Raw genomic sequence first — 27,956 nt, 5'->3', positions numbered from 1 at the left:
GCATGTGCGTGGAGTGACACCTCTTTCCCTTTTGCTCGTTATACCGCCGGAGGAGAGAGGGGCGGGGTGGGGGGAAAGAGGGTGAATAATCTGCCCCACTCGTGTGGGGCGGTGCGTGAACTCGCATTAATTTTCCGAGGGGGGAGTGGGAAGAATTGCCGGCTGGACTGAGCGCGCATGCGCGGGGCCGGCTGCCGGCAGCCGTTCCCCTCCCCCCCCGCCTTCGCGCGCCTCGGCCGTTTACGGTTCAAACGAGCGATTCATTCGGCGCTGAGGGCAAGGTAGGCGCTCGCACCGCCAACTCTCTCACTAATGCCTGACCGAAACAAGCCGTCTGCCCTTCTTACACGGCGTACATTATGTACGGGGCGCGATGTGCGAGGAAGTAAAGTTTATTGGTGAAGCCGCTGAGAAGGGCCCGGGGCGCGGCTCCTTTAAAGTCTGCCAAATGGCGCCTTTTATTCCTCCCCGCGCCTTTAAGAGGCTTCGGCCAAAAAAAATTAAAGGGATGGTTGCGGCCGATCGGCCAGCCGCCTGTGAGGGGGGCGGGGGGGGGGGGAAGTGTAGGCGCCCCCGGGGACGCGGACCCCGAGGGCTCTTGCACCCCCAAGAGAGGGATCGGGGGGTGGTTGGGGGGAAGGTTTACTGTCGGCAGATTTTAAAGTCCCCTCTTTCTTCACCCCCCCCCCCCCCCATCGTTTCCCCGCCAAATCAGCGCCATGGCCAACCGGCGGCCGTGCTAACGGGAGCCCCGCAAGTGAATGTTTAGCGGGCTTTTGTCAAGCTTGGACCTTGCTTTAAGTTGTTGGCTTTATTGGATGTGGGCATCGCCAGCATTTCCAAAAGCACCTGTCGTGTTAAAGGGCCACCGTTGAACTGAGTTGCATTGCATGCTTTCCTGTGCTGAGCACCGCTTAATTTTATAATTAGCGTTCTAACTGAGCAACCTTGGAGTCTACATCCTCAGATCACTAAAGGTAGCAGGTTAAGTGGATAAAAAGGCACACGGGCAGCCTTCCATTGCAATACAGGAGGTGCTGGTGATATTGCACACATGATGCAACAACCAGAGCACTGGGTACAGTTTCGGTCACCACATCACAAGAAGGGTGTTGCACTGGAGAGAGTGCAGAGGAGATTTGCCAAGATGTTGCCAGTACTGGAAAAGTATAGCTATGAGACACTTGAATGCACTTAAAAGACATTTGGATATGTCTATGGATAGGAAAGATTTAGAGGGAATATTTATTAATGACTTAGATGGGGGGGGTGGAAGGGTGGGTTAGCAAGTTTGCAAATGACACAAAGATCGGTGGTGTTGTGGATAGTGTGGAGGGCTGTCGAAGCATGGAGAGGGATATTGATAGGATGCAGAGCTGGGCTGACAAGTGGCAGATGGAGTTCAATCCAGAGAAGTGTGAGTTGGTACACTTTGGAAGGACAAACTCCAAGGCGGAATGCAAGGTAAATGGCAGGATTCTGGGCAGTGTAGAGCAGAGGGATCTGGGGGTTCATATCCACAGATCACTGAAAGTTGCCACACAGGTGGATAGGATAGTTAAGAAAGCTTATGGGATGTTAGCTTTCATAAGTCGTGGGATCAAGTTTAAGAGTCACAAGGTAATGATGCAGCTTTACAAAACTCTGGTTAGGCCACACTTAGAGTACTGTGTCCAGTTCTGGTCGCCTCATTATAGGAAGGATGTGGAGGTGTTGGAAAGGGTGCAGAGGAGATTTACCAGGATGCTGCCTGGATTAGAGAGTTATGAGAAGAGACTAAGGGAGCTAGGCCTTTACTCATTGGAGAGGAGGATGATGAGAGGAGACATGATAGAGGTATACAAGATATTGAGAGGAATAGATAGAGTGGACAGCCAGCGCCTCTTTCCCCAAGGCATCAATGCTCAATACAAGAGGGCATGGCTTTAAGGTAATGGGTGGGAAGTTCAAGGGAGACATCAGAGGGAGGTTTTTCACCCAGAGAGTGGTTGGTGCATGGAATGCGCTGCCTGGGGTAGTGGTGGAGGCTGATTACACTCGTCAAGTTCAAGAGGTTGTTAGATAAGCATATGGAAGAATTTAAGATAAGAGGGATGTGGGAGGAAGGGGTTAGGTGTGGTTTGAAGGTCGGCGCAACGTGGTGGGCCGCAGGGCCTATATTGTGCTATGGTTCTATGGATATGAGCCAAACGCAGGCAAATGGGACTAGCTTAGATTGTCACCTTGGTTGGCATAGACGAGTTGGGCTGAAGGGCCTGTTTCCGTGCTGTATGAGTCACATGAGGAAAGAACAGAGGACTCTGATCCATGGACTGGTCCCGGGGACGCATGCCGAGACAAGCATCAAGTGCTAGAGAAACAAAGGACTGCAGATGCTGGAATCTAGATGAAAAACACGATGATGCTGGAGGAACTCTGCAGGCCAGGCAACATCCGAAGAGAAAATCCGTCCTGAAACTCAGTGAAAAACGTACTTTGGTCTGCCTGAAATTTGTTGGTCTTCCAGTACAATGAGACCTCCATAAGGCAACGCTGCCAACTGGCATATTCCAGGCTGCAGGAGAACCTGCTAAGGGATGCACTGAAGCTTGGTGCAGCAAATGTAAAGGTTTGTGGGGAAGGACTACAGTCTCAGGTCCTGTCACCACACAACACTTGAGGGGCAGGGTTCTGTGTAACAAACAATCTGCTGCAGGAACTCAGCAAGTTGAGCCGCATCCTTGAAGGGGAAGAAATTGGCAACATTTCAGGTCAAAACCCTGCATCAGGACTGAGAATGGAGAGGGGAGGTAAACTGAAGGGTGTATTCTCCAAAGGTGTTTCATGAGTGGCATTGGTGCTTTGTAGATAAAATGTATAAACCCAATAACACTATGAATGTAAAGGAAACCATGCACTATTTTTGTATCTGTATATATTTTTCTATGAATAAAATTTATTTGTGAAATAAAAATGCCAGGTGAATAACAAAACTGCTGATGCTGGAACTCTGAAAGAAAAACAAAATGCTGGAAGTACTCAGCAGGTCGGGAGCATCTGTGAAGAGAGAAGTAGAGTTTCAGGTTGATGATCTTGCATCAGTTGAATATACTAGAGTTGTGTTCTTTTGGAAAAAAGGAAGCCAAGGAGAGACATAACTGGAAGGTCCATATTCCAGGGGATATGGAGTTGGAGTATTGAGTAGGGAAGTTTTGATGCAACCTTACAGGACGCTGGTGGAGACCACACTTGGAGTACTGCATACAGTTATGCTCTCCATGTTTAAGGAAGGATATATGGTAAAACTCCAATAATCTGGCATCCAGTAATTTGGAAATCCTGATAATTCAGCATCTGGTTTACTCATCAGTCCAGAATGTGAGCTGGGGTTCCAAAGTTCAAATTGGGTGTGTGGCCAGAGCTGGGAATTAGACTGTGGGCCTGGTGATCAGCCAGAACCAGGGTTGGGTCTGGAATACCATCAGTCAGGAATTGGGTAGGTTTGCGGCTGGAGCCAGAGTCTAAAATGCCTGTGTATTTCTTGGTCCCTTTAAACTCACCAACTCACTGGAAAATTTATTATACTACTGTGTAACTTGTAATAAAAGCATGAAGATGAAAGACTGCAGCTGTTGGAATCTGGAACAAAAAAAACAGAATGCTGCAAGAACACAGATGCTGCTTGACTTGTTGAGGCAAAAGGTGTAAGCCAATGTTTTGGGTCAAGCCACTGCATCATGTCTGAGAGGGAAGAGGAAATATTGCCGGTATACAGCAGTACAAGGGAGGGAGGGAGGGGGAGGGAAAGAGGTTGGTGGGTGATAGAACCAGATGGGGAAGGGATGATGGGCAGATGGAACCAGGTGGGGAAGGGGGGTGGGGGGGCGGAGGTGGGGATTGGGTGGGACAGAGGTGGAACCAGATATCATAAGAACAACATCTCATATTCTGCCTGGGTAGTTCACAACCCAATTATATAAACATTGAATTTTCCAATTTTAGGTAACCATCACCCTCAGTGTTCTCCCACACACTCACCCATTGTTGTGCCAAAGTTAAGCAGGATTGTTCGCAGATCAAACAGAAATAAGCCTTGCACACGCAATGCTGCACACAACACACTTTATTGCTTAGTTACAACAAGTGGTACTTATCTCGAAAGTGCGCCTGAGCCCGTTTAACTGCAGCGCCCCGTTCCAATCGGTCCACAGCGTCAGTCTTTTTTTTAAAAGAAATAAACTTTATTCATAATAAAAGAAACTATATACAATTACAAAACAGTGCAAACCTTTACATTCTTGTACAAATCATTCATTAGTGTTACTTTTTTATGTAGAAAACAGCACCGATGCCACATGTGTGGCTCCCTGGAAGCTACCCGGTCCCGTATTTGCAATATTTAGGGGCTTTCCGACTTAACCCGTGGTGAGCCCAAATCCAAGAGACCTCACCACCGGTCTGCTCACTCTTTTATACCCTGGTCACTTCTCTCCGCCCCTACCTGGGTCGATCCTTTGTCTGGGTCGACCCATCACGTGACCATTGCCTCGGGCACGGCAGGCTCATGTCTGCAGAGACAATACTTTGGTTACCTAGCACCCAGGTCACTCTTCCCTCGTGTGCACACATATTTGATCCTAGCAATTGTTCCTTGCGCTCTCTGGCTGACATTTCAGGATTCTTACTACACCCATCCACCTAGTTTACTTCTCCCTCTGTTCACCTCTCCCACCCACCTCCCCACACCTGGTTCCATCTGCCTGTCATCCTATGGTTCAAGGACATTCTTTTAGTTCCTTGACCTAAATTCCTACAAGGACATTTACAAATACAGGTTAATAGGCCATACACCTCAGTTTATTGCAGGATTCACTGGAAAAATTGACTCTAGGCAATACAGCCATCGCACAGAAATGAGTGTTCACCCCATTGGATCAGTGGCAACCATCAGCCACCCAGTTACATTAATCTTGCATTAATCCCACTTTTTATTCTCCCCACATTACCCCCCCCCCCCCAGATCCTATCATTCACCTGCTGGGGACAAATTACAGTGGCCAATTAACCTACCAACCCTTCCTGTGCAGGCAAAGGAAACACAGTGAGAATATGCAAGCTCCAACAGACACCACCTGAGGTCAGGATTGAACCTGGGTCTCCGGTGCTGTGAGGCAGTGGCTCTACTAGTTGCATCACCGTGCTGCCCCCGGTACTTCAGATTTCATTCATCTTATCCTATTTATATCTCCTCCAGATGTAACTTTACCGCCTTCTTTCAGCAGGCACTACCAACTCTTGTGTTATTCACTCTACTGATTCTGATTTTTACCTTATCACAAACTTTCCTTTTATTCTCTGCTGCATTTCCCAACTCCCACCTTCTTCCCCCCCCCAATTTAAAACTTACTGCATTTCATACTTTCCAGCTCTGATGAAAGTTCAGCAACATGAAACATTAGCCCTGTTTGTCACTATATGGATGCTTTCTGACCTATTATTTCCAGCATTCTATGTTTTTCTCTCTTCAAAGATTTCTGTTCAACAAGGGGGACTCCAAGAAGAGTTCTAATTGGAACCTATTTTCTGGAACACCATTTTCCCCAGAGTTGTTCTTTTCCCAGATTAAAATCCTGGTCTATAAAAGTTAATTTTATTTAACAAGGCAAGATTTACCCTCTTGTACAGTGTTTGGAAGAAGAGCAGGGGAATTCTCCCTTGTGTTCAGAGGCCAATATTTATCCCCAACCAACATCACTAAAGTGGTCATCCAGTCATTTTCACTTTATTCCTCATATGCAGAAGAGCTTGACTTCTTACAGTAATGACTAAACTTGTCTAGACTAAATAATGTCTGAAAATACAAATGACAAAACCTCAATTTTAAGTTTCATCTTTATTTTCAAAACTCTCCTGAAACTTCTGTCTCTCCACCTACTTTTATTTTAAAACATACTTTACAACCTACTCCTTAGATTAAGTTGTTGATTACTGGCTCTGTATAAAATTTTATTTGCCAAGGCTCCAATGATGGACCTTTGGATTGTTTGCTATATAATTGGTGCTACATCAATAGAAGTTGTATTTGAATTGAGAAGCTTCCTAATTTTCTAGCAGTCATCAAAAAATAGTTTTGGTATTCCATTCCCAAGATATGTAATTTGAAAAAAAATTGTACAGTACAAATCATTTGCATCTAAATTTAGAGCAATATTTGGCTGAGAAAGCTCCCCCAACTGGAAAAGTTGGCAAGAATTTGGCCAGTTTCTTTCTATTTGGGATTTGCACCACTACACATGCATTACTCATTGAGGAAGGTTACCGATGCAACACTATTGAAAAAAATGGTAAATGGAGGTAATAGATGTTGGAAACCCATAATTGAAAAAAAGTATTTTGAAGGTTAGCAGATCAAGCACAGTGGGAAAGAGATAATAGATTTATATTTTGGTTGGGATTTATCATCAGATTTGATTGTCTTTCAAAGATGGCTTGATCAACAGCAACAATTTATAAGAACAGCCAAAACTTAATTTTTTTAAAACCCCTATTTACTCTAATACATGTGATCCATTGAGGAAGAATTAGCAATTAGCTCTACAATTTATTTTTAAAATGTCTATATATACTACAGATTAACATAAGTAATCAGGTCAAACATTGATTTACATATATAAAGTGCTAATTGTCAGCTCAGATCAGCATCAGCGCAGTGGACTCAGAATATGACTGCTTTACCGAAATGAGCTTGGACCACCCAACTTGCCAGTATTACACCCTGTATCATTTATCTGGCTCTTCTCCAAATGTCATGGGGTAAACCAAAAATTACAAGCCTGCAGTTCTCAAAAGTGTTCCATAATGCACTGTCAATGAACACTATAAAATCTTGGAAAGTAATCAGAGGAAAGTTTAAAAAAATCCTTGTGCAAAAATCAGAATCAACAAGAGATCAGTGACCTGATATATTAACTTTGATTCTCTCTCCACAGCTGCTGAGTATTTCTAGCATTTTTTCTGTTTTTATTTCATCTGCAATATTTTATTTCTGTCAATGTTGACCAGATCGTGTGGCCACATCTTTCGGTGCAATCATTTCATCACCATCGTTCACTGGAACAACACAACTTGTCTTTGCTTTGTTTGAATAAAGTAAACATCCCACTCAGAGGTAGCACCTTCTAAAGCTGCAACCTTGAGGGCGATGGGCAGCATATCCAAGGGAATGCCACCACTTGCAGATTCCCTTCCAAGTTGTGCACCCTCCTGTTGTAAGACAAGTTCGAGGGTCTCAAGGGACAAGGAGTCTGGACACAGTCTTTGGAGTTAAAATGATTTATTAATAAAAGACAAATGCAGGATAGGATAAATGGGAACAAACACACACATGCGCACTGGTGATTGCAAACATGGGGGAAATCACAACAAGGGTGAGATGCACACACAACAAACTGGGTACAATTGATCAAGAAAGAAACAATACGATGACTACCACCCCTCAATCTGAGTCAGGCACGGCTCTTCACTACCAGGAATCTATTAACCCTTATGGAAGTGCGCACTCTTACCAATGGTCTCTTTAGCATTGTTTCACAATTCCTGAAGCAGTCAAGAGAGAGAGAACCACGCACATGTGGCACTCTTTATAGTGCTGGAGGGCTGGGTGGTCCAGCCCAGGTAGTTCAAACGAGCCAATGGCTCAAGGCTAGGTGCACAGGTGTTTACAGAGGCCAATGGTCAAGTGTGGACTAATGGATGGGTGGAGCCAGACCTTGATTGACTGACGTTACTCAGTGGTGTCACGTGACAGCCATGACTCTTCACAATATACCTCCTGGTTTAGAGATATATCACTCTTTCTTTATTGTTGCTGGCTGTAAATCCTGGAAGTCCTTGTGGGAATACCTTCATCAGAACATCTGCAGCAGTTCAATAAAGTGACCCAGCACCATCTTCTCAAAGGCAGCTGGGATGGGAAATAAATGCTGGCATTGCCAATAACACTCAGACAATAAATCTTTTTAAGAATGTGTATGTTTTCAACAATATGGATAAAGAATCCTATTGTGCTTATATCCAAATATTTTTCACCTGAAGATATGACAGAATTTGATTTCTCAGAACTAACCCTTTCCAATTTTATATTCACCAGATGGCAGTGTGATGTGATGTAAGAAAATAATAAATGGAACTGGCCATTTTCAGATTGAAGTCAAAGGCAGACATATTGGGGAAAAGCTCTGTTATAGGTTTGAATATTTGCTTTCGGTGTCAATTCAGTGTGATCCTCAAAGGTAGTCACTGATTGCATATTTAAAGCATTGTATCTGACCTCTTAAAATAATTTTGTTGCCCAGCGTGGGAGGAGCAAAATGACATTCCACCTAAATGATTTAGTGGCGCAATATATAATGCGTCGTGTTCTTGCAAATAAATGAAAAAGGGCTTTACTGAGTATCTGTTTCTCGTGAAGATGGAAGCAATGTAATAATGGTAGCTCAGACCACAATATATAAACAGATTATTTATTTAAAAATTGCAGATACTCATTAATAATATTCATGACCCAATACCAAGCAGCAGAGCAGAACAAAGTAATAATCCTGCTTTATTTCAACTTGCATTTTTTAAGGAGGATATACTTAGTGAAAAAAGAAATTTAAAAAATGACAGGCAAGGAAACATCCTCCTGATTAGGGATATTTGAGATAATCCGGCAAGTTATACGCCAGTGAGCCTTACATCAATGGTAGGGAAGCTATTCGAGAGGATTCTTCGGGATAGGATTCACTCACATTTGGAAAAGCATGGGCTTATTCGGGATAATCAGCATGGCTTTATGCAGGGCAGGTCTTGTCTTATGAACTTGATTGAGATTCTTGAGGAGGTGACAAAGATGATTGATAAGAGTAGGGCAGTGGATGTCTACATAGACTTTAGTAAGGCATTTGACAAAGACCTTCATGGGAGGCTGATCCAGAAGATTAAGACACATGGGATCCATGGTGACTTGGTAGATTGGATTCAAAATGGCCTTGGCCAAAGAAGACAGAGGGTAGTGGTGGAGGGGTGTTTCTCTAACTGGAGGTCAGGGATCAGTGCTGGTTTGTTGTATATATAAATGATATGGATGAAAATGCAGATGGATGGGCCAATTAGTAAGTCTGCAGATGACACAAACACTGGTAGAGTTTTGGATAGTGAAGAAGCTTGTCAAAGGATACAGCAGGCTATAGATCAGTTGAAGATATAGGCAGAGAAATGGAAGATGGAGTTTAATCTCAACAATAAGTGGCAGGACCCTTAAGAACACTAATGTACAGAGGGATCTTGCAATGCAAGTCCGTAGCTCCCTGAAAGTCGCAACACAATTAGATAGGGTGGTAAAGAAGGCACATGGCATACTTGCCTTTGTCAGTCAGACAGTGAGTATAAAAACTGGGAAGTCACATAACAGCTGTATAGAATTTTGGTTGGGCCACATTTGGAGTATTGTGTGCAGTTCTGGTTGCCCTATTACAGGAAGGATATGGAGGCTTTGGAGAGGGTGCAGAAGAGGTTCACCAGAATGCTGCCTGGATTAGAGAGATTAGAGAGGTTGGGCAAACTTGGATTGTTTTCTTTGGATTGTCAGAGGCTGAGGGGAACCTGATAGAAGTATTTAAAATGATGAGAGGCATAGATAGTGTAGATAATCAGAATCTTTTGCCCAGGGTGGAAATGTCAAATACTAGAGGGCATAGCTTTAAGGTGAGAGAGGGAAAGTTTAAAGGAGATGTGCCAGGCATTTTTTTTTCCACAGCAAGTGGTAGATGCCTGGAACACGCTGTTGGGAGAATGGTGGAAGCAGATACAATAGCAACGTTTAAGAGTCATTTAGATAGCCACATGAACAGACAGGGAATGGAAAGATATGGATCATGCGCAAGCATATAGGATTAGTTTAACTTGGCTTCGTGGTCAGCACAGACATCGTGGGCCAAAGGACCTGTTCCTGTGCTGTACTGTTCTCTGACCTATGTTCTATGATTACCAATGTCTGACATTCCTCTGCTGATGAATCAGTACTCTTCTGTATTAAACAATACTTTGAGGAAACATGGAGCACAGAACGTAGTCTGGATAGGAGTCTTCAATATCCTTCCCCAAGAGGTGCTCAGTAGCACCACCTCTGACAGATCTGGATGTGCTTTGAAGGGCAGAGCTACCAGACTGGATCTGCAGCAGGTGGTGAGAAAACTATCAGGGATAAATCCTTATCCTAGCCCATCTAGCTGTAGCAGAAAATGAAACAGCTTGTGCTTGGTAATGATGACCACAGAACTACCAGGTTGTCGTAAAAAACTTTGTAGTTCAATTCAGGGGAGGAAATTCTCCATCTTTACCCAGTCTGGCTTACATGCAATTATGCCCATCCTGATAAATGAATGAATAAATAAATGAAATCTCCAGACAGCCACATTGAAAGGGTCCAGCATATGAATGCTAAAGGCAAGGCTAAGATCTCTCAACACTGCTTACCAGAACTGTCTCGTGGATGATTGGCCTTGGCTTCCTTCTGAGCTCAGTCTTCAGCCATTCACTCCATGTGATGTAAAGAAATGACCAAAAGTGTAGGGACAGCAAAACCCGTGGCAGACAACACCCCAACTGTAGTAATGAAGACTCGCACTTCAAAACCAACCACTCCTCTAGTAAAGCTGTTCTGGTACATTTAAGATAAGATCTTTATTAGTCACATGTACATCGAAACACAGTGAAATACACCTTTTGCGTAGTGATTTTGGGGGGCAGCCCGCAAGTGTCGCCACGCTTCCGGCGCCAACATAGCATGCCCACAACTTCCTAACCCGTACGTCTTTGGAATGTGGGAGGAAACCGGAGCACCCGGAGGAAACCCACACAGACACGGGGAGAACGTACAAACTCCTTACAGACAGTGACCGGAATTGAACCCGGTTTGCTAACCACTATGCCAATTTGACAATGTTGAAAATTATTGTATTAGATCCTGATCATAAAAGTCAGGCCAAATCCATTCCAGTTTACTCTCAAACATATGTAAAATAATTGAAGATCTTATTAACAGTGCTATAAACTAGCACTTATTCAGCAGTAACCTCCCCACTGATGTACACGTTGGGTTTCATCAGGACTACAACCTTGATCTAAACATGGGCGAAAGAGTTGAAATCAATGGGTGAGTGTGACTGCCCATCACATCGAGGCAGCATTTGACCAACTGTGGTGAAAGGAGCTCTGTTAAAATTGAAGATCATGAGCGAAAATATTCAACTGTTAGAGTCATTCTTTTCACAATGAACATTGTTGTTGTTCTTGGTTCCCAGCTGCAGGATATCAGTGCAGGAGTTCCTCAAGGTCCAACAATCTTCAGCTACTTCATCACTCCCCTCTTCCACTAGCTACTTTAAACTTATGCCCTTGGTTGTTGATGCCTGTATATTTGTATTTACGATATATCTACAATAATAGGCTATTATATGTAAAATAAATGAAATATTTTCTTAATTGTTAATTCTATATTTTGCTTTTAGTTAAAAAATCTATGCTATCCTTAAATTGTTAAAAAAAACAATTTAACCCAATAAGAGCTAGACCAATAGGAGCAATCATTTTAATTTTGCAAGTCTCCACTTCGATTCATTGAGTAGACAGACTGCATGTCATAATATTGAGCCATAAAGTAGTTTAATCCTTTGTATGTGCTGAGATAAGTTACAGTATATCGTCCAAGATGATGCTGAGTGTTTTGGTCACCTAATCTTTGTAGCCTTTCAATGATAAAGGATATATACAACAAAAAAACTCTTCCAGTAGGTTTTTATTAGGTTCCAAGAGCACATATCAGAGACATGGTGTTCTAATTGAGTGTTCTATCACTTCATAAACATACTGGAAAGATTCATTTTGTTGGTTATTTCTCACATTTGAAAGTTTGTGCTCTCCAACTTCCTCCATGGGTGGTCATCAAACTTAACCCAAGAAGACTGCTATCTCAAGGTTCAGTTTACCAACATTCTCACAGGCTTGACACTGCTGGTTTTAAGAACACACGAAAGCGGAGGAGTAGGCTAACTGGCCCTTCTCCCCTTGCCCCTGACTCTCTTATAGTTTGTGTCTCACTTTCTCCATTCAATATAATCAGTAATTCTGCCTTGACAGCTCTCTGGGGTAATGGGCATGTGAGAAAATATATGTTATTGGGAAATAAGTGAATGAGTGGAATTGCTTTATGAGCTGGCATCAACTCGATAGGCCAAATGGCCTCCTTCTAAGTCATGAGAAATAACTATTTCTGTAATAATCAACTTTGCAGATCTGAAATCCACAGCACAAAGCAAACATAATTTTCCAACCACATCTGTAGAATTTGGCATGCCTTGCTGCTGAAAATGACTTCCTTGTTCAGGATCAGCAAAGTTGGCCACTTTTGCAAAGATAATTTCAGCCATCTTACAACATTAAGGCAGCATGAGCAAGAATAGCTACTAATGCCCTCAATTTTTATAATTGCATTTCATTCACCACTATAAAGTCAACTAGGAGAAAGAACAAACGTATTTTCCTATTCTTAGGAAATTCCAAGCACTTCTGAGCCAAAGAAGGCATGGAAGGAATTGAAGATGACATTGAGTTTGAAATTGATATTGGGACAAAGAGAGAATGGTGATCAACCAGGACAAGGAAGAGGGTTACACTAAACTTTGTGTGATTTAAACATAGGCTGCAAGGACCAGGGGACATATGTCCAAAGCATTGGACATGTTAGAAAGGGGGGAACTGAAGACACAAGCTACTGCAATTGCTGGAATCTGTAGCAACAAACAATCTGCTGGAGGAACAATCTGCTTGGGGAAGTGAAGAACAGTTTTTAAAGCAAAGATTAGTTATAGTCTGGAACTCACAGTCTGTAAGAGGGACAGGTGTGGAAATAGCTGAGGAAGAATTGAATAGACACTTGAAAAAATAATTTCTCTCAACGAGGGCTCAGGAGAAAGAGCAGAGGTAACAGCCTAACTGGATTGCTGTACAGAGCTAGTATGCACTTGATAGACTCAAAGGCCTCCTTCTGTGTTACAATGATTCCAGTTCGACACTGCTAACCTAATGTTTGGTCCTGTCAGACAACCTCCAGCTAATCAATACATTTCTTTGACATATTCCACAATTTTGGATCCCCATCAATATACTATCAATGTTTTGTTTTCCTATTTTATTTTGCTGCATGCCTCCTTTAAGTATTTAAGTAATCCTGTTCTTAAAAGATTAAAGGTCTTTCTATGTTGTTCCATCACTTTACATTGATGTTTCAGTCTCATTATTTTGATAGCCGTGGTGACCTTTTCTGTGAGTTACCACTGTGCTCCAACTAATTTTGAAGCACACTTGTAGCATTTGTCAAATTTGTCTCCAACCAATGTCTAATCTTACATACATGCTCCAGGTATGCAATGCAGTGCGTCATTTCCCATCCCCAGTATTACCAGTGGATAATGAAAGATATCTGCATAAATACTCATTTCCAGCCTTGGCATTTTAATGTAAGAGTGGAAATACATATTTCCAAAAATTCTGGAGCATTTTAATTAGGTATTTGGTGTCAGAAAGATTAGATTTTGAGAGCTTTTAGCCAAACAGGTTAACCAAACTTTTAACCAACCAAATGTTACTGAAATTTCTATTAACATATTTTTCTCCCTGAAGAAGGCTTTTCATACAGTTTCCAAAAAAAAATCAATTTCTACATTCTAAGCAAGTGTAATTGTTCATGTTCATTGCTCTTGATCTTGTTTCATTCATCAGAAAAATGTCACTAAAATGGACAGTAATTTGCAGTAACGTATGTCATAATTCTTCTATGGAATTGATTTAACAAAGAGAATAAGTGGGACATGAAGAGAGAATAGAATACAATATTGCATTTTATTCTTATTGAAAAAAAATGAAGTTGGATACAGAATCTGAAATTTTAGATGATAAAGGAATTCAGCTCAGTGGATGTCAAGCAATAGACCAATATAAAATGGCTGATCACATATCTGTCATTTTATATTTACTTTAATTGACTTCAATTTGTTTGTTGCTTGTTCTTAATCAGGGGATTAGAATAGAACGACATGATACATAGCTAAGCAAATGTCTTAAACATAATTTTATAGTTTCGTCATTTGCCAGTTAACACTCAGATTTGCTTTGGTTTCTTATTAATCACTTCCTCAACTATGCTGAGATGACAGCTTTCCACCTTCCTTACAGGTAATGAGTTCTGGATCATAGCCACCTTTTCCTTTAAATTTTACTCCTCACTTGCCCCTCCTTCCTCCCACCCAACCCTGCACCATTTGTGCAGTATTTTGAATCTGTTTTCCCTTGCCTGTGAATGTCACACCGTGTTGGTTGCTGCCCTGCAGCTCCAGTTTCAATCCAGCTCTGGTGTTATGTGGAGTTTGCACGCCCTCCCTGTGACCCCGTAAGTTTCCCCCAGGTGCTCTGGTTTTCTCCCACATCCCAAAGATGTGCTGGTTAGTAGGGTAATTGGCTGCTGTAGGTGGGTGGTAGGAGACTTGGGATGGAGTTGATGGGCACATTGAAGAGAGAAGAGTACAGTGAAATGAGTTGGGGAATGGGAGAGGTTGCTCTGAGAGGGGCAGAATGCCCTTTAATGTCATGAGGAGATATATATGTGGGAACCATATGATAATAGGAACAACTTCTCTCCATTTACCCCATGGAACCCAGTCATACCCAATACAACTATATCACATCTCCCCTCAAACTGCTGCAGGGAGAACAACCCTAGGTTCTCTCGTCTAACTTTGAACTCTAAATGGGTGTTTGAACAGCCCACTGCACCAATGAAAGAGAGCTGATTTAAACCTCCTTGGAGGCTGATAGAATCAGAGGTCAGTTTTTGAATGTTGATAAATTAGTTTATTATTGCCACATGTATTGAGGTACAGTGAAAATCTTTGTTCTGCCTGCCATCCATACAGATAATTTCATCACATCAGTGCATTGAGGTAGTACAAGGGAAAACAATAACAGAATGCAGAATATAGTGGTACAGTTAGAAAGAAAGTGCAGTGCAGGCAGACAATAAGGTGCAAGGCCGTAATGAGGTAGATTGTGAAGTTAAGAGTCCATCTTGTCATACTAGGGGACTGTTCAATAGTCTTATAACAGCGGGATAGAAGCTGTCCTTGAGCCTGGTGGTACGTGCTTTCAGGCTTTTGTATCTTCTGTCTGATGGGAGGGGGGAGAAGAGAGAATGTCCAGGGTGAGTGGGGTCTTTGAATATGTTGGCTGCTTTACCGAGGCAGAGAGAAGTATAGACAGAGCCCACGGAGGGGAGGCTGGTTTCTGTGATGTGCTGAGCCGTGCCCACAACTCTCTGCTGTTTCTTGCAGTCCCAGGCTGAGCAGTTATGTTGTGCCTTAAATTGTGTGTCCTTAGGGCTGCACGCTGGTAACACAAGGCTGACTAGGTCATAAGGAGTCATGTAATTGAGAGATTGCAGCAGAGGTCCAGGAATACTTTGTGTGATCCAGAAGAACCCTTTAGACTCCAACAACAATGGTCTTTTGTAACTGTTTTCCCAAAAAGTGCACGAGGCATTTCTCAGGAGTGAGTTGAAATGGCACATAAGCCATGGAATCAGGATTGCATTTATTAATAATGCTCCCGACAGGCACCTTATCCAGACACAAACCTGAAATCAAGAACGGAGCAGGAAAAGGGGCTGCCAAAATGGGTAATTTTGCATTTTCTCACATTATACTCCACATGCCAGATCTTTCACCATTCTACATCCCTATGTGGGCCCTTTATGTCCTTTCCACAACTTCCTTTGCTTGTCACAACTCTCTTTGTAACATTAGCAAATTTAGCAAGCATGCCTCCATCCATGTCATTAATAGAAATTGTAAAAAGTTGAGGACCCAGCACCCATCGCTGAGGTACAGTATTCTTTACATCTTGCCAATTAATAAATTGTATTACTAAATGCCTACTCTGTTTCCCATTAGCCAGCCAATCTTGTCTCTATGCCAAAATGCTACTTTCTCAACAATGAGCTTTTATTTTCCTCAACAGCCTTTGATGTGGCACCTGATCACGTGCCTTCTGGAAATCTTAGTACATTCATTGGTTCCCCTTTATCCACTGTACATGTCACTTCTTCAAAGAACTCCAAAAATTAGTCAAACATGATTTCCTTTTCACAAAACCGTGTTGATTTTGTCCAATTACCTTGTGCTGTGGTAACATCTTTACTGGTAGCTTCTAACGTTTGAACACAAAGGGAGCAAAGGACATATAGAGTAAACAGAAACAGGGAATTGAAAAGGATGATCAGCTCTGCTTGTGTTGAATGCTAGAGCAGTCCTGAAGGGCCGAATGGCCTGCTCCTGCTCCTATTTTCTATGTTTCCCCATGACGGATGTTAAGCTAACTGGCCAGTAGTTTCCTGCTTTCTGTCTCCCTCCCCTTTAGAGTAAAAGAGTTACATTTGCTATTTTTCCAATCCAGTGGAATCTCTGCAGTCTAAGGAATTTACGGAAATTAAAACTGACACGCCAATAATCTCATTAACCCTTTAAGACCCCAGGATGACATCTAAACCCATAGCTCCAACAATTTGTTCAGTGTCACTTCCCTGACAACTGTATTTTCCTGAGTTCCTCCCAATTCCCAATTTATAACTATTTCTAGGATGTTAAGCAAAAAAACAAGCTGCTGGAGGAATTCAGCAAGTCAGGCAGCATCTGTGGAGGCAAAGAAATAGTCAACATTTTGGGTTGAGACCCTGCATTGGGACTCTTGACTCCCCGTTATGCTCTCAGTCCTGATGCAGAGTCCTGGCCTGAAGCATCGACCTTCCCTTTGCCTCCACAGATGCAGTTCAACCTGCTGACTTCTTCCAGAAGTTCGTTTTTTGCTTCAAATCCTAGCATCTGCAGTCTTTCGTTTCTCCTTTCTAGGATGTCACTTGTGTCCTCTGTCTTGAAGACTGATGCAAAATACCTGCTTCATTCATTTGCCATTCCTAGTTTTCCATTATTAATTCCCCAGAATAATTTTCTATAAGACTTTGGTTATTATTTTTTAAGTATCGAAAGAAACCTTTTTGATTTTGTTTTATTTTTCTTGCTGGCTTTAACTTATACTCTAATTATTAACCTTTTAGTCATTCTTAACTTTTTTTAAAAGTCTTCTGTCTTATCAACATAATTTCCCCGTTCTGTCTTCAGATTAAACATCCTTAGAGAAGTTTCTGAATGCATTGTTATTTGATTTGGACTATTATTTAGATCCACAATTGGCTCCATTTTTTAAAATATCACCAAAGCATTTTTTAAAATTGGAGGTGAGTTCATAATGTTTTGATCATCTGAAAGAAAACACATGCTCACTTGGTCTTTTGATGTGTCTGATTGTTTTGCTACAACTCAAAGTGGAATCCCTGTTTTGCATCACTATTGCAGCCTGAGGGCCATTATAATCGATGGTTACAGGCCAGGAGTCATAAGGGTTTGCAATGAATTGAGATGATTTTATCTTTCATCAATGCAAATGGTGATATAATTTGGATGCAATTGCTTGTTAAGATAGTAGGTATATAAAACCAGAGTTGCTCAATAATACAACTGTTTTTTTAAGAGAATCAGCTGGAGCTTTTTAACTGAACTTGCTGTGCACTGTACTTAGTCTTGAAGTCTAAGCAATGTAAGGCTATACCTGACTAATTTCTCTTGTCTAATTTGGCATATGGAATGGAAATTTATTAGTAATTGTATGCAAAAATCCATAACAATGACTTGATTTCCCTTATTGTTTTCCCCATAGTTATGAAAATGATTGAAGGTTATAATGAAGAACAGCTGATTAAATCCAAGAAAAAAAACTGCTTCAGAAGGCAGTTGTTTGATGGTGAATGTTTTTATCTCATGAGTTTTCGGATTTAGCATAATGGAATGTATGAAAAGTGAGGGGCAGGACGTGGGTTTACAGTGATGTGGTGACATCAAAAGTCTCATGCTATGGAGCTGGCAATGAAAGTCAAGCTCTCCATACTGTGCTCTCCATACTGGGCTCAGTTCTGGTCGCCTCACTATGGGAAAGATGTGGAAGCCATAGAGAGGGTGCAGAGGAGATTTACAAGGATGCTGCCTGGGATGTGGAGCATGCCTTATGAAAGCAGGTTGAGGGAACTCGGCCTTTTCTCCTTGGAGAGACAGAGGATGAGGGGGGACCTGATAGAGGTGTATAAGATGATGAGAGGTATTGATGGGGTAGATAGTCAGAGGCTTTTCCCCGCGGCTGAAATGGTGGCCACAAGAGGACATAGGTTTAAGGTGCTGGGGAGTAGATATAGAGGAGATGTCAAGGGTAAGTTTTTTACTCAGAGCATTGTGAGTGCGTGGAATGGGCTGCCGGAAACGGTGGTGGAGGCTGATGCAATAGGGTCTGTTAGATCGGTATATGGAGCTGAGTAAAATAGAGGGCTATGGGTAAGCCTAGTAATTTCTAGGGTAGGGACATGTTCAGCACAGCTTTGTGGGCCGAAGGGCCTGAATTGTGCTGTAATTGTTCTATGTTCTATGTTCTAAAAGAAGCAAGCAACTTGGATTATTTTCCAGACCTAGAAAACAACAAACAGAAAATAGTTACCTGAAAGCAACATATTTTCAGTAGTGATTCTATCTATGCCAAAAAAAAGATAAGCAAGAATCACTTCACATACCTGGATCAAATTTGAAAGGTGCATTTTTAATAGTTATTTAGTTTAAAAATTATTATTAATAAACTTCCATTTTAAAGGTGCATTTTAAAGGTCCCTTATTCTATAATTGATATTGCCCTGACAAAAAAATAACAACAGTGAGAGAATGGCGTACCCTCTGCCATCCATACCCAGGGTGGACTGTATGTAACTTCAGATCCACAACAATGTGATTGCTCCCTAATTGCCCTCTGAAATAGCACAGCAAGTCACTCACATCAGGGGCAATTAGGGATGGCAACCCAACATGAACTGCAACCAGATTTCAGATATGGATACTTGGTCACCTGTCTACACACATTAAACAACTGTGGTGCCATCAAATTTCCAGACCAGTGTGTGACCTCTAAAGTACGACAAAAAAGTAACTGCATATGATAACTTCTTATTAATTGTGTAGATAATAGGCCAGACTTTGTCATAAATGTGACTAATGGTGCTTTAACTTATTTATTCACAAAGAAATCATCAATTTCATGTGAGGTTCAGATGCATACTTAAACCCAGGTATACAAAAGTCACTGTCCAAATTGCACCATTTTGCCATTGACTTTTCAAAAATAGTATCTTGTTCTATGCTTGTACATTGAAAGGCTATGATTGGTGTGAAATTACTATATTTGTGCAATAGGTATGAATTAAACTCAGCATAGAAGGTTAAAACTAATCCTTTTGTGTGTAAGTACTTCTGTAATGACAAGAGAACTATTAATTACTGTCAGTTGACTGCATTTGGATTGAAAATGAACTATTAAAAATGTAGAATGTCTTTCCTTCAGGTCTTTATTGTGTTAAGAGATTTTTTTTAAAGGCACATTTTACAACTTACTTTTTACAACTTACTTACAAAAACAAACTTTATTTCTCATTGAATTCCACGTTATAAGTGGAGATGCATTCCTATGGGATGTTTCTCTCCCAAAAGTAATGCTGTGTGGGTGCGTGGTCTATAGGTAAGGTAATTCTGATTGTACTGTCAGCAGAAGAGAAAGGGTTGTTGTTTTAATTAACTAGAAATGAATGTTACATTGTTTGATAAAATATCATTGTACAAGTACCAAGCTTCTTGCTGCCTCAATAAAGCAGCCAACATAATCAAAGACCCACCCACCCCAGACATTCTCTCTTCTCCCTCCCTCCCATTGGGCAGAAGATACAGAAGTCTAAAAGCACAGACCACCAGGCTCAGGGACAGCTTCTATCCTGCTGTTATAAGACTATTGAATGGTTCCCTAGTATGATAAGATGGACGCTTGACCTCACAATCACCTCATTATGGCCCTGCACTTTATTGTTTGCCTGCATTGTACTTTCTCTGTAACACTATATTCTGCATCCTGTTATTGTTTTCCCTTGTACTACCTCGAGGTACTGATGTGATGAAATGATCTGTATGGATGGCGTGCAAAACTAAGTTTTTCACTGTACCTCGGTACATGTGACAGTAATAAACCAATTTAATTCACCAATTTACTTGTCAGTTTCCAAGCAAATCCCTTAAATGGCCTCTCACTGTGAACCGGCAGCCTGCGATTGTTGTCCTTGGTAAATTAGTTCAGTTCTCTATATACATTGTGTTTATTTAGTTATTTTTCACATAAATTCAATAAGAGCAAATTTTTATTTTGTATCTTATGTTTTTAGGTAGTGATTTGTGAATTCTGTGAGGGCGAATTTCCATTGCCTGAACTGCTGTAACTCTGGGATACACTGTATATCTATCTCTTTGTTCTCTCCTTCAATCCAATTTTTTCTTCTGTTATTGCTCTGTACCTGTTTTGAATTGAATGCATCACCTTTGTACTTCTACATTTTGTTTGGTCAGGGAGGTAATCAGTTGCTGCTCGGGCTAGGATCCTGTTTCCTTCACTGTACCATTATCAGCTCAAGTTCTCAGCAACCTGGTGGTCATCACAATTTTCGAGACCCTAAAATGCAATAGCAAGTCTAATGGCACTTAATGTTGGATGCCCTGCTTCAGGAAACTAGGTTTTCTGAGATATTGTAGCTAAAAAGCATGTTTTTGTGCTTATTGCCTAGGTGAAACTAATTCTCATCTAAGTATTACATCAATATATGGTGTTTGAAAAAATGCTGTAAATTTTGCTGTCTGTAAACTTATAATTAATCAGACACCAGAACCACAGGCCCTTGGAACAACCGTTGAAACTGGTATCCTTTTAAGGAAAATTTTAATAAATTTCTTACAAGAGATGTAAGACTGATCCTAATATGTTAACATTTAATTATTTACTTCTATTAGTTAAATCTTTTCAGAAGTCTGGTGTCACCACTGTTGCCCTGGCTGACTTGGAACTGGTAGATTAACTTTGGGTCTGTACTATCTGTATGGTGTCACACCACACCAGCTGGTGTACTTAGCCACAGAGCCATCTGGATGCTCTACACGTTACTTTGCAATTGGCTTGGCAGTCGTCATCTTCACCTGACCTCCTCTCCCCCCACAGAGCAGACTTCACACCCTGAAAGATGACACAACTTGCAGTGGGGTAAGTGAAGCTTTTAAAGTCACACTTGTCAGCAAATACTGGGAATACTCAGCAGGCCATATAGTATCCAGGGAGAAGGGAACAGAGTTATCGTTTCAGGCCTGAAGAACTAATTGTTATCAAGTCCAAGAATCATTAACAAATAAAAAATTTCCACTAAACAATTGCCCAACCACAATTAAAGTACTGTTTGCAGTTAGGGCTGCCATTAAATCTTGAGGAGATTCATGCCGGTGGTGCCTGGAATGGAAAATTATAGTTATGATTTGAGACCTTCCACTGAGGCAAGGGTGATTTCATAGTTTTTTATTTTGTTTTCCTGGAGGTAATAGAAAAGCACTCGACTATATTTTTTTTATCTTCAGATCTGACTATTCCAACGTTCTCTTCCAAACATTCAAGCTCACCTCGAACTCTGCTGCCCATACTAGGTTACCTTATTAATACAAGTTACAATTGGGTAGAGTTACGAGGGGTCACCAATTAAAACCAAGAGATTGAGGAGAAAATCAGATGTTTTTGTCCTGGCTAATATGTATCCCTCAATCAATTTCACTAGGCCCATATATCCACTATCACATTGCCAATTATGGGGGTGAATGATGCAAAGCTTGCTGCCACTTTCCTATACTGCAACAGTGACAACGTTTCAAAAATACTTCAATGGCTATAGACCGATTTGTGAAATGTGCTATATATATGAAGGACTTTTTTATATGCAGGGAAAAGGTGTATTTTAGAGTGCTTTTCTGTAGTAAGTCATTGAAGGCAAATATCATTTCAAGGAAAATTTTAATAAACTTCTTAGCAGAGTTGGTTACAGTAATGGGGTAAGGCAGCGAGACGATGGGATTGGTCCAGTAAACATCCAACACTTGGATAATGACCTGTGATGATAGGAGACTGAAAAAAATGTCAGTTCTTTCTTTCTTTCTTTCTGTATTAACCAAAGGTGGCATTGAGAGTTGTCACAAGAGGCATGTGTTTCCAAGTAATTCCGTTTTATTGTCAGTAGGAGGAGATGTAGTTTGTGGAAAAGTGTGAACAATTGAAAGGATTAAAATCCTAAAGCCAAAGTTTCTCATTTGTAAGAATGGACTGGTGCCAAATCTAGCTGGTTTCTATTTTACAAGTAGATACCAAGTCAATATAGTCAAAACTAGTGTAAAACCATAGCATAATGTACACAGACTCCCAATACTGAAACACTGGTTTTGTTAAGGCAAATGTACTTATAGATTAGACCATTGGAAGGGACTGCATTTATAACAAAATCATAGAGATGCACATTGAATCTGTACAATTTACTTCTCCCTGCTATTTAACAGTGGCATCAAAATGCACTCTGTCAAAAAAGCATCCAAACTAATATTGTATAAATTATTATAAATTGTATTTCTGAGGCTGTAGCAGTTCATTAATAAAGTAACAAGAAGCCAATAACAACTGTAGCAACTTTTATTACAAAGATGAATACAAGTGTTACATATTAAAACAACTGTAACTGACAATATATTACAGTACTTTTTGCTCCAGGTTTAACTAATTTCACAATTTCTAATAAAAATCCAAATTATTTACATACCTCAATGATCTTATAAAATGAGGATAGTTTTTTAAAAAATTAATTATTCCATTTTAAAAACTAATAACAATTAGTAAATAAGCCTCTAAAAACAAAAACAATTATAAATTATTTCTGAACTAAGTTGTTAATTGCACAATTATTTTCCTGAACAACTGGCTAGTAAAATCAATCTGTAAAGCGAGCCCTCTCTTTAACAGCATCTTTCTCATGTCTGATCTGAGAGCACCAACGTCACCTACAGTGAAATACACCCATTTTTGCTTCAGTGTTGCTGATAAGTAAAAGGAGCTGGATTAAATACTAACTTGGGTCAGTAGTAATTGCATAATACTGCCTCTGCTATTAAAACTTCACATTTATCACAGTTTCTTCAATTAAAACCACCGAACAATCCACAGACATGACAAGTAAAAGAAAATAAATCTATGCTGAAATAAGCATCCTTTTAAATGATTATGCTATCCTGATAACTAACTCGTGAAGATAAAATAATATTCCTCTCAGGATATGGGTGTTGTAGGGGCACAGGAATGCAGTGGGCTATTTAACTTTGTAAGCTTGTCCCATCAGTCAATGATTCCACCGAACTGCCTTCCCCCCATCTTCCATTATACCTTTGGTTATCAAATATCTAACAGAATTAACAACCCACTGATCATCATCTGCAGTTTACAGAAGCAGCTTCTAAATTTACACCATTCTCTGCAAGTAGAAAGCCTTAGCTCCAGTTATTAGATTTTACCCCTTAGCCCCAACCTCTCCAACCAGTGGAAATAGTTTCAATCTACCCAAACAGACCCCCGTAACATCTTGAAAACTGAAGAGACTGCAACCCTGGTTTGTGGGCTATCTCTTTGTAACTTAACCTTTGGTATCCAGGTATCAGTATGTTAAATCTAAGCCACACTCCCTCCAAAGCTAATACACCCTGTGATGCCCAGAAATACTGAGAGTGCCACCAGGGCTTCATAAAACTGTCACAAAACATCTACTGTCCCATGGTTTTGACCCTGTATTTCAGGTCAGTGCAAAAGAATAGGTGGAGAGTAAATCAATTGCCAATTTAGCATCTTCTATTTTACAATTTGTACTCTAGAATAATTCTGGGAATTATTTAAACTAACTTGAGTTACATATTTAAAGAAAAGTTGATTTGTACAATTCCCTAATTACAATTAGTTTGGTGTTGGGTTATTAGGGGAAACCTGTGCTCATCTTGTAATGTTCCAGCAGCAACCTCTTACATTATAAAGTGAATGATTAGTCTTCTTCCCATTCAAGGGGAATCTAAAACTAGAGGATATAGACTTAAAGTGAGAGGGGAAAGATTTAAAGGGGACCCAAGGGGCAAGATTTTCACACAGAGGGTGGTGAGTATATGGAACAAGCTGCCAGAGGAAGTGGTATACAGGTTCTATTACAACATTTTAAAGACATTTGGACAGATACATGGATAGGAAAGGTTTACAGGGATACGGGCCAAACACAGGCAAATGGGACTAGCTTAGGTGGGCATCTTGGTCGGCATGGACGAGTTGGGCTGAAGGGCCTGTTCCTGTGCTGTGTGACTGATTTTATTTGCAACAGCAGCACAAAATGCTATTTCGAGCAACAGGAATATACATATTTATCAGGAAAATTACAACGGTTAACTTGAATGTTAAATGAATAAAAGATTTATAAAGGAACATCACAACTGGTTTAGCAGATGCCTTGAGAGATGAAAGAGACAGAGAGAAAATGAATATGAATGTAAAGGGTTGACTTTGATCCAGCCTCTACATTGATTGCGTTCCATTAGAAAAAAACAGCTGTCCAAACATCACATTTGAACTGTACGGACTAGTTCTGAAGTGTTCCATATGTCACTTGAGCTGGCTGCATTACTGCTCCCTCCTAAAACAACCAGACATTTCAGAGTTATTAGTTACCATTTGAAAGAAAAATTCAGCTCATCTCAAGCTTAACAAGGTAGTTGACACAAAATTTCAAAAAACGTTTCCTAGCAAGAAAAGCATGAAAACTTCCAGTATTTTTAAGGCCTGTTTAAGTGGAAGTAAACTGAGAAGGCAGCTCAAAGTGCAATCATGATACAGGTGCCACACTGAATTATGAATTAATGTACATGATAGTTCATGAAGCTGTCATATGTGCTCATAACTCCAGCTCAGGTTTTGATTTTCCCCACTGGCTGAATTCTGAGGCACTTTTTATTCCTGCCATCTTTACACTTAGAGACATTGGAACATCTTTTCAGAGTCTGTCTGTTCTATAGTTTTCTCTCATTATAGTACGGCACTGACTTTTCCTGAAATAGTGTATAACATGTGGCTAAGCAGCCATGTGTGGATCTCAACTTGCGACAGTCCCACTCAGCCTAAATCTCTCCTCACATGAGATGCACAGACTGCGATTTGGTAGTAGGGGCTGATTGGTTAGTGATTCACTAACATCCTTCAGAGAAGTACTATACTCTTCCCCATTCCAGAATGACTGCAATGTGATAGTGTCTTAACTGCCCTCTAAAATCGTCCCGCAAGCCATTCGATTGTATGAAATTTGCTAGGTTGGTTCAGAGCAGGAACTGCGGCAAAGTTTAATCCAGATTGTAGCATCTCAACATCTGAATTTTTATTAAACTGAAGATCAATCTTCTTGCTGCTTATGCTAAAATATGTCAGTTTAGACAAAAATAAACCCATAAATTCCAACCAAGGGAAATTATTGTTTTAAAAATATTTTCACTCAGCCACCTCATTCATTAGGTAATGTGAGTTTCCACTAGTACCCAAGTATCCAGAACAGGAAAGAAAATAAATTTGTACTCAACAAGGAGAATAAAATGTACCCTGTATTATTAACACTCATGTATCATAAGGTCAGTATTTCATGCCAGAGGAAGTGGTTGAGGCGGGTACAATTACAACATTTAAAAGACACTTGGACAGGTACATGGCTCTACAGGCCAAATGCGGGCAAATGTAGCTCAGTTTGGCAACTTGGTCGGCATGGACGAGTTGGGCTGAAGGGCCTGTTTCTGTGCTGTGTAACTCTATGACTATTATTTCATTTAGAAATATCTTCACATTTTACACCTGTCAACTGAAGTACACGTTAGAACTCCTTTGCAGTTTTTGTTGAAACTTTAAAAGATATAATACTTCTATCTAAAAAAAACTGAAACACGTTCGATGGGGCAGGCATGGTAGTGTAGTGGTTAGCGTCACGCTTTACAGCACCAGAGACCCGAGTTCAATTCCGGCCGCTGTCTGTAAGGAGTTTGTACGTTCTCCCCGTGTCTGCGTGGGTTTCCTCCGGGTGCTCCGGTTTCCTCCCACGTTCCAAAGACGTACGGGTTAGGAAATTGTGGGCATGCTATGTTGGCGCCGGAAGCGTGGCAACATTTGCGGGCTGCCCCCAGAACACTCGACGCAAAAGGTGCATTTCACTGTGTGTTTCGATGTACATGTGACTAACAAAGATATCCTATCGTTCGAAGAGCCCACCCAAGCCTTACCGGTGCTTAGAACGAAACTGGTTCCCATCTTCCCACTGGATTCAAATGGCTCTAGAACTGGAAATATAAAAACAAGTAGTACCAAAATAAAAACGGTAACACCAAACTGAGAGTTGCAAATGATTTGCTGAATCAAATTACACATTATTAAAGAAGGTAAATTGAAGTTTACAAATTAAGTTGTGCAAGCAATTTACTATTAACAAGTTATTCAACATTATAATCAAGCCTTTTTTTTGCCTCATGTAAAAGCAAAATGCTGTAATAACTGGAAATATGCAGTTAAAACCAGAGCTGTGGAAAGAGTGCCCATGGTTTAGGTCAATAACCTTTCATGAGAATAAGTTAAGAGTTATAACAAATTTTAAACAAATTCAAAGGGAGAGCAAATGGGAGGAGCAGAAGAGAACAAAGTGGAGAGGCAGGAAAGAGTAAATGACGAGGGATGATGTGCAGGTTAAGGACGGAGAAATGGGGCAAGGAAAGAAACACAAAATGAGGCTGGTGGAGGTGTAAATGCCCAAAGCTTCATTGTTCAACTAGCCACACGAGGCCTGACACCAGAATTAACTTTATCAGGGTATGTGGAAACAAATATTAACCTGGGTTCATGGAGGGAGAGTTTATTGTAATTGACCTGGATCTTTGAAACAGCACGAGCTAAGCCAAACACCTGACAAATACATGTAGTCTTAAACAGTGAAGAAAGAAATCTGTGCAATTTATATTGTTAAATAGGACAAGACTTTAATCCCCGCTTCATCTGTATTTTATTTAAATGTTCGTCAAATGCCTCTAATAATTGTTTGATATTCTAACACATTCTCATTGATTTTATTAGCAGCAGGAGATCCTGCAGGATAAAGTGAAGATGCAGTGTGGTGTGGTGCCTAGGATGATCTCCAAGGATTAAGGAGGTACAGAAGCCTGAAGTCCCACACCACCAGGTTCAAGAACAGCTACTTCCCTTCAACCATTCGGTTCTTGAACCAACCAGCACAACCCTGATCACTGCCTCAGTACAGCAACACTGGGACCACTTTGCCCTAAAATGAACCTTGTTTTTGCTTTGTTCTAATTGTGTTCTTTCTTGTAAAAATTGTGTATAATTTGTTTATGTTTTTCTTGTGAATGCTGCTTATCTGATGCTCTGTGCCTGTGATGCTGCTGCAAGTAAGTTTCTCATTGCACCTGTGCATATGACAATAAACTCAACTTTAACTTTAAAATTAACCTGGCAGTGCATTAAATTTGATTATCTGTGTTTTTGCACTAATGAGATGAAACAAAGCACGCTAAATTAACTGCTCCAATACGTTACAACCCAATAGCACAGAAATGTTGCCCACATTGCTGTCGGTACTTCCCAAATGCCAAACCTCCCATAAGACATGGTGAGATACCATGCAGTCTGGCAGTACCAAGGGATGCGCACATTTCTCTCTACGGGAAAGGATAAGTGACCCACAATTGACGGAGGCCATCTCTATTACAGTATTATCATACCGCCCACCTAAAAGGTGAATACTATTGGGTGCTGGGTAATTACAGTACAGGGCAGGC

At 40.8% G+C, this 27,956-nt stretch overlaps 2 protein-coding genes and 1 long non-coding RNA gene across 5 annotated transcripts in view; 1 reads left to right on the top strand and 2 right to left on the bottom strand.

Moving 5' to 3' along the window:
- The window catches only part of sephs1 (selenophosphate synthetase 1), a 59,505-nt gene extending 58,886 nt beyond the window's left edge, over nucleotides 1-619 (bottom strand). The window contains exon 1 of the mRNA XM_052033750.1: nucleotides 322-619. The gene's annotated coding sequence lies outside the window, so the exon portion shown is untranslated. The remainder of the gene's footprint in view (nucleotides 1-321) is intronic.
- On the top strand, nucleotides 250-27,254 carry LOC127580381 (uncharacterized). Its single transcript, XR_007957816.1, has 3 exons — nucleotides 250-281; nucleotides 21,042-21,288; nucleotides 27,235-27,254. It is a non-coding gene; the product is annotated as an uncharacterized LOC127580381 (long non-coding RNA).
- Nucleotides 22,730-27,956, bottom strand: part of bend7 (BEN domain containing 7) — a 70,654-nt gene continuing 65,427 nt past the window's right edge. For 2 of the 3 annotated variants that reach the window (XM_052033746.1, XM_052033747.1), the window contains exons 8-9: nucleotides 26,394-26,450; nucleotides 22,818-24,772 (exon numbers count right to left, since the gene is read on the bottom strand). In XM_052033746.1, coding sequence (XP_051889706.1) covers nucleotides 24,699-24,772; nucleotides 26,394-26,450 — 131 coding nt within the window. In that variant the 3' untranslated portion in view covers nucleotides 22,818-24,698. Of the gene's footprint in view, nucleotides 24,773-26,393; nucleotides 26,451-27,956 lie in introns of all 3 variants that reach the window. The other variant, XM_052033745.1, reaches the window with a different exon arrangement.

Source organism: Pristis pectinata, chromosome 19, assembly GCF_009764475.1.
Source record: "Pristis pectinata isolate sPriPec2 chromosome 19, sPriPec2.1.pri, whole genome shotgun sequence".
NCBI classification, from domain to species: domain Eukaryota; kingdom Metazoa; phylum Chordata; class Chondrichthyes; order Rhinopristiformes; family Pristidae; genus Pristis; species Pristis pectinata.
The sequence above is the reverse complement of the archived record's forward strand: the minus strand, read 5'-3'. Positions and strand labels throughout refer to the sequence as shown.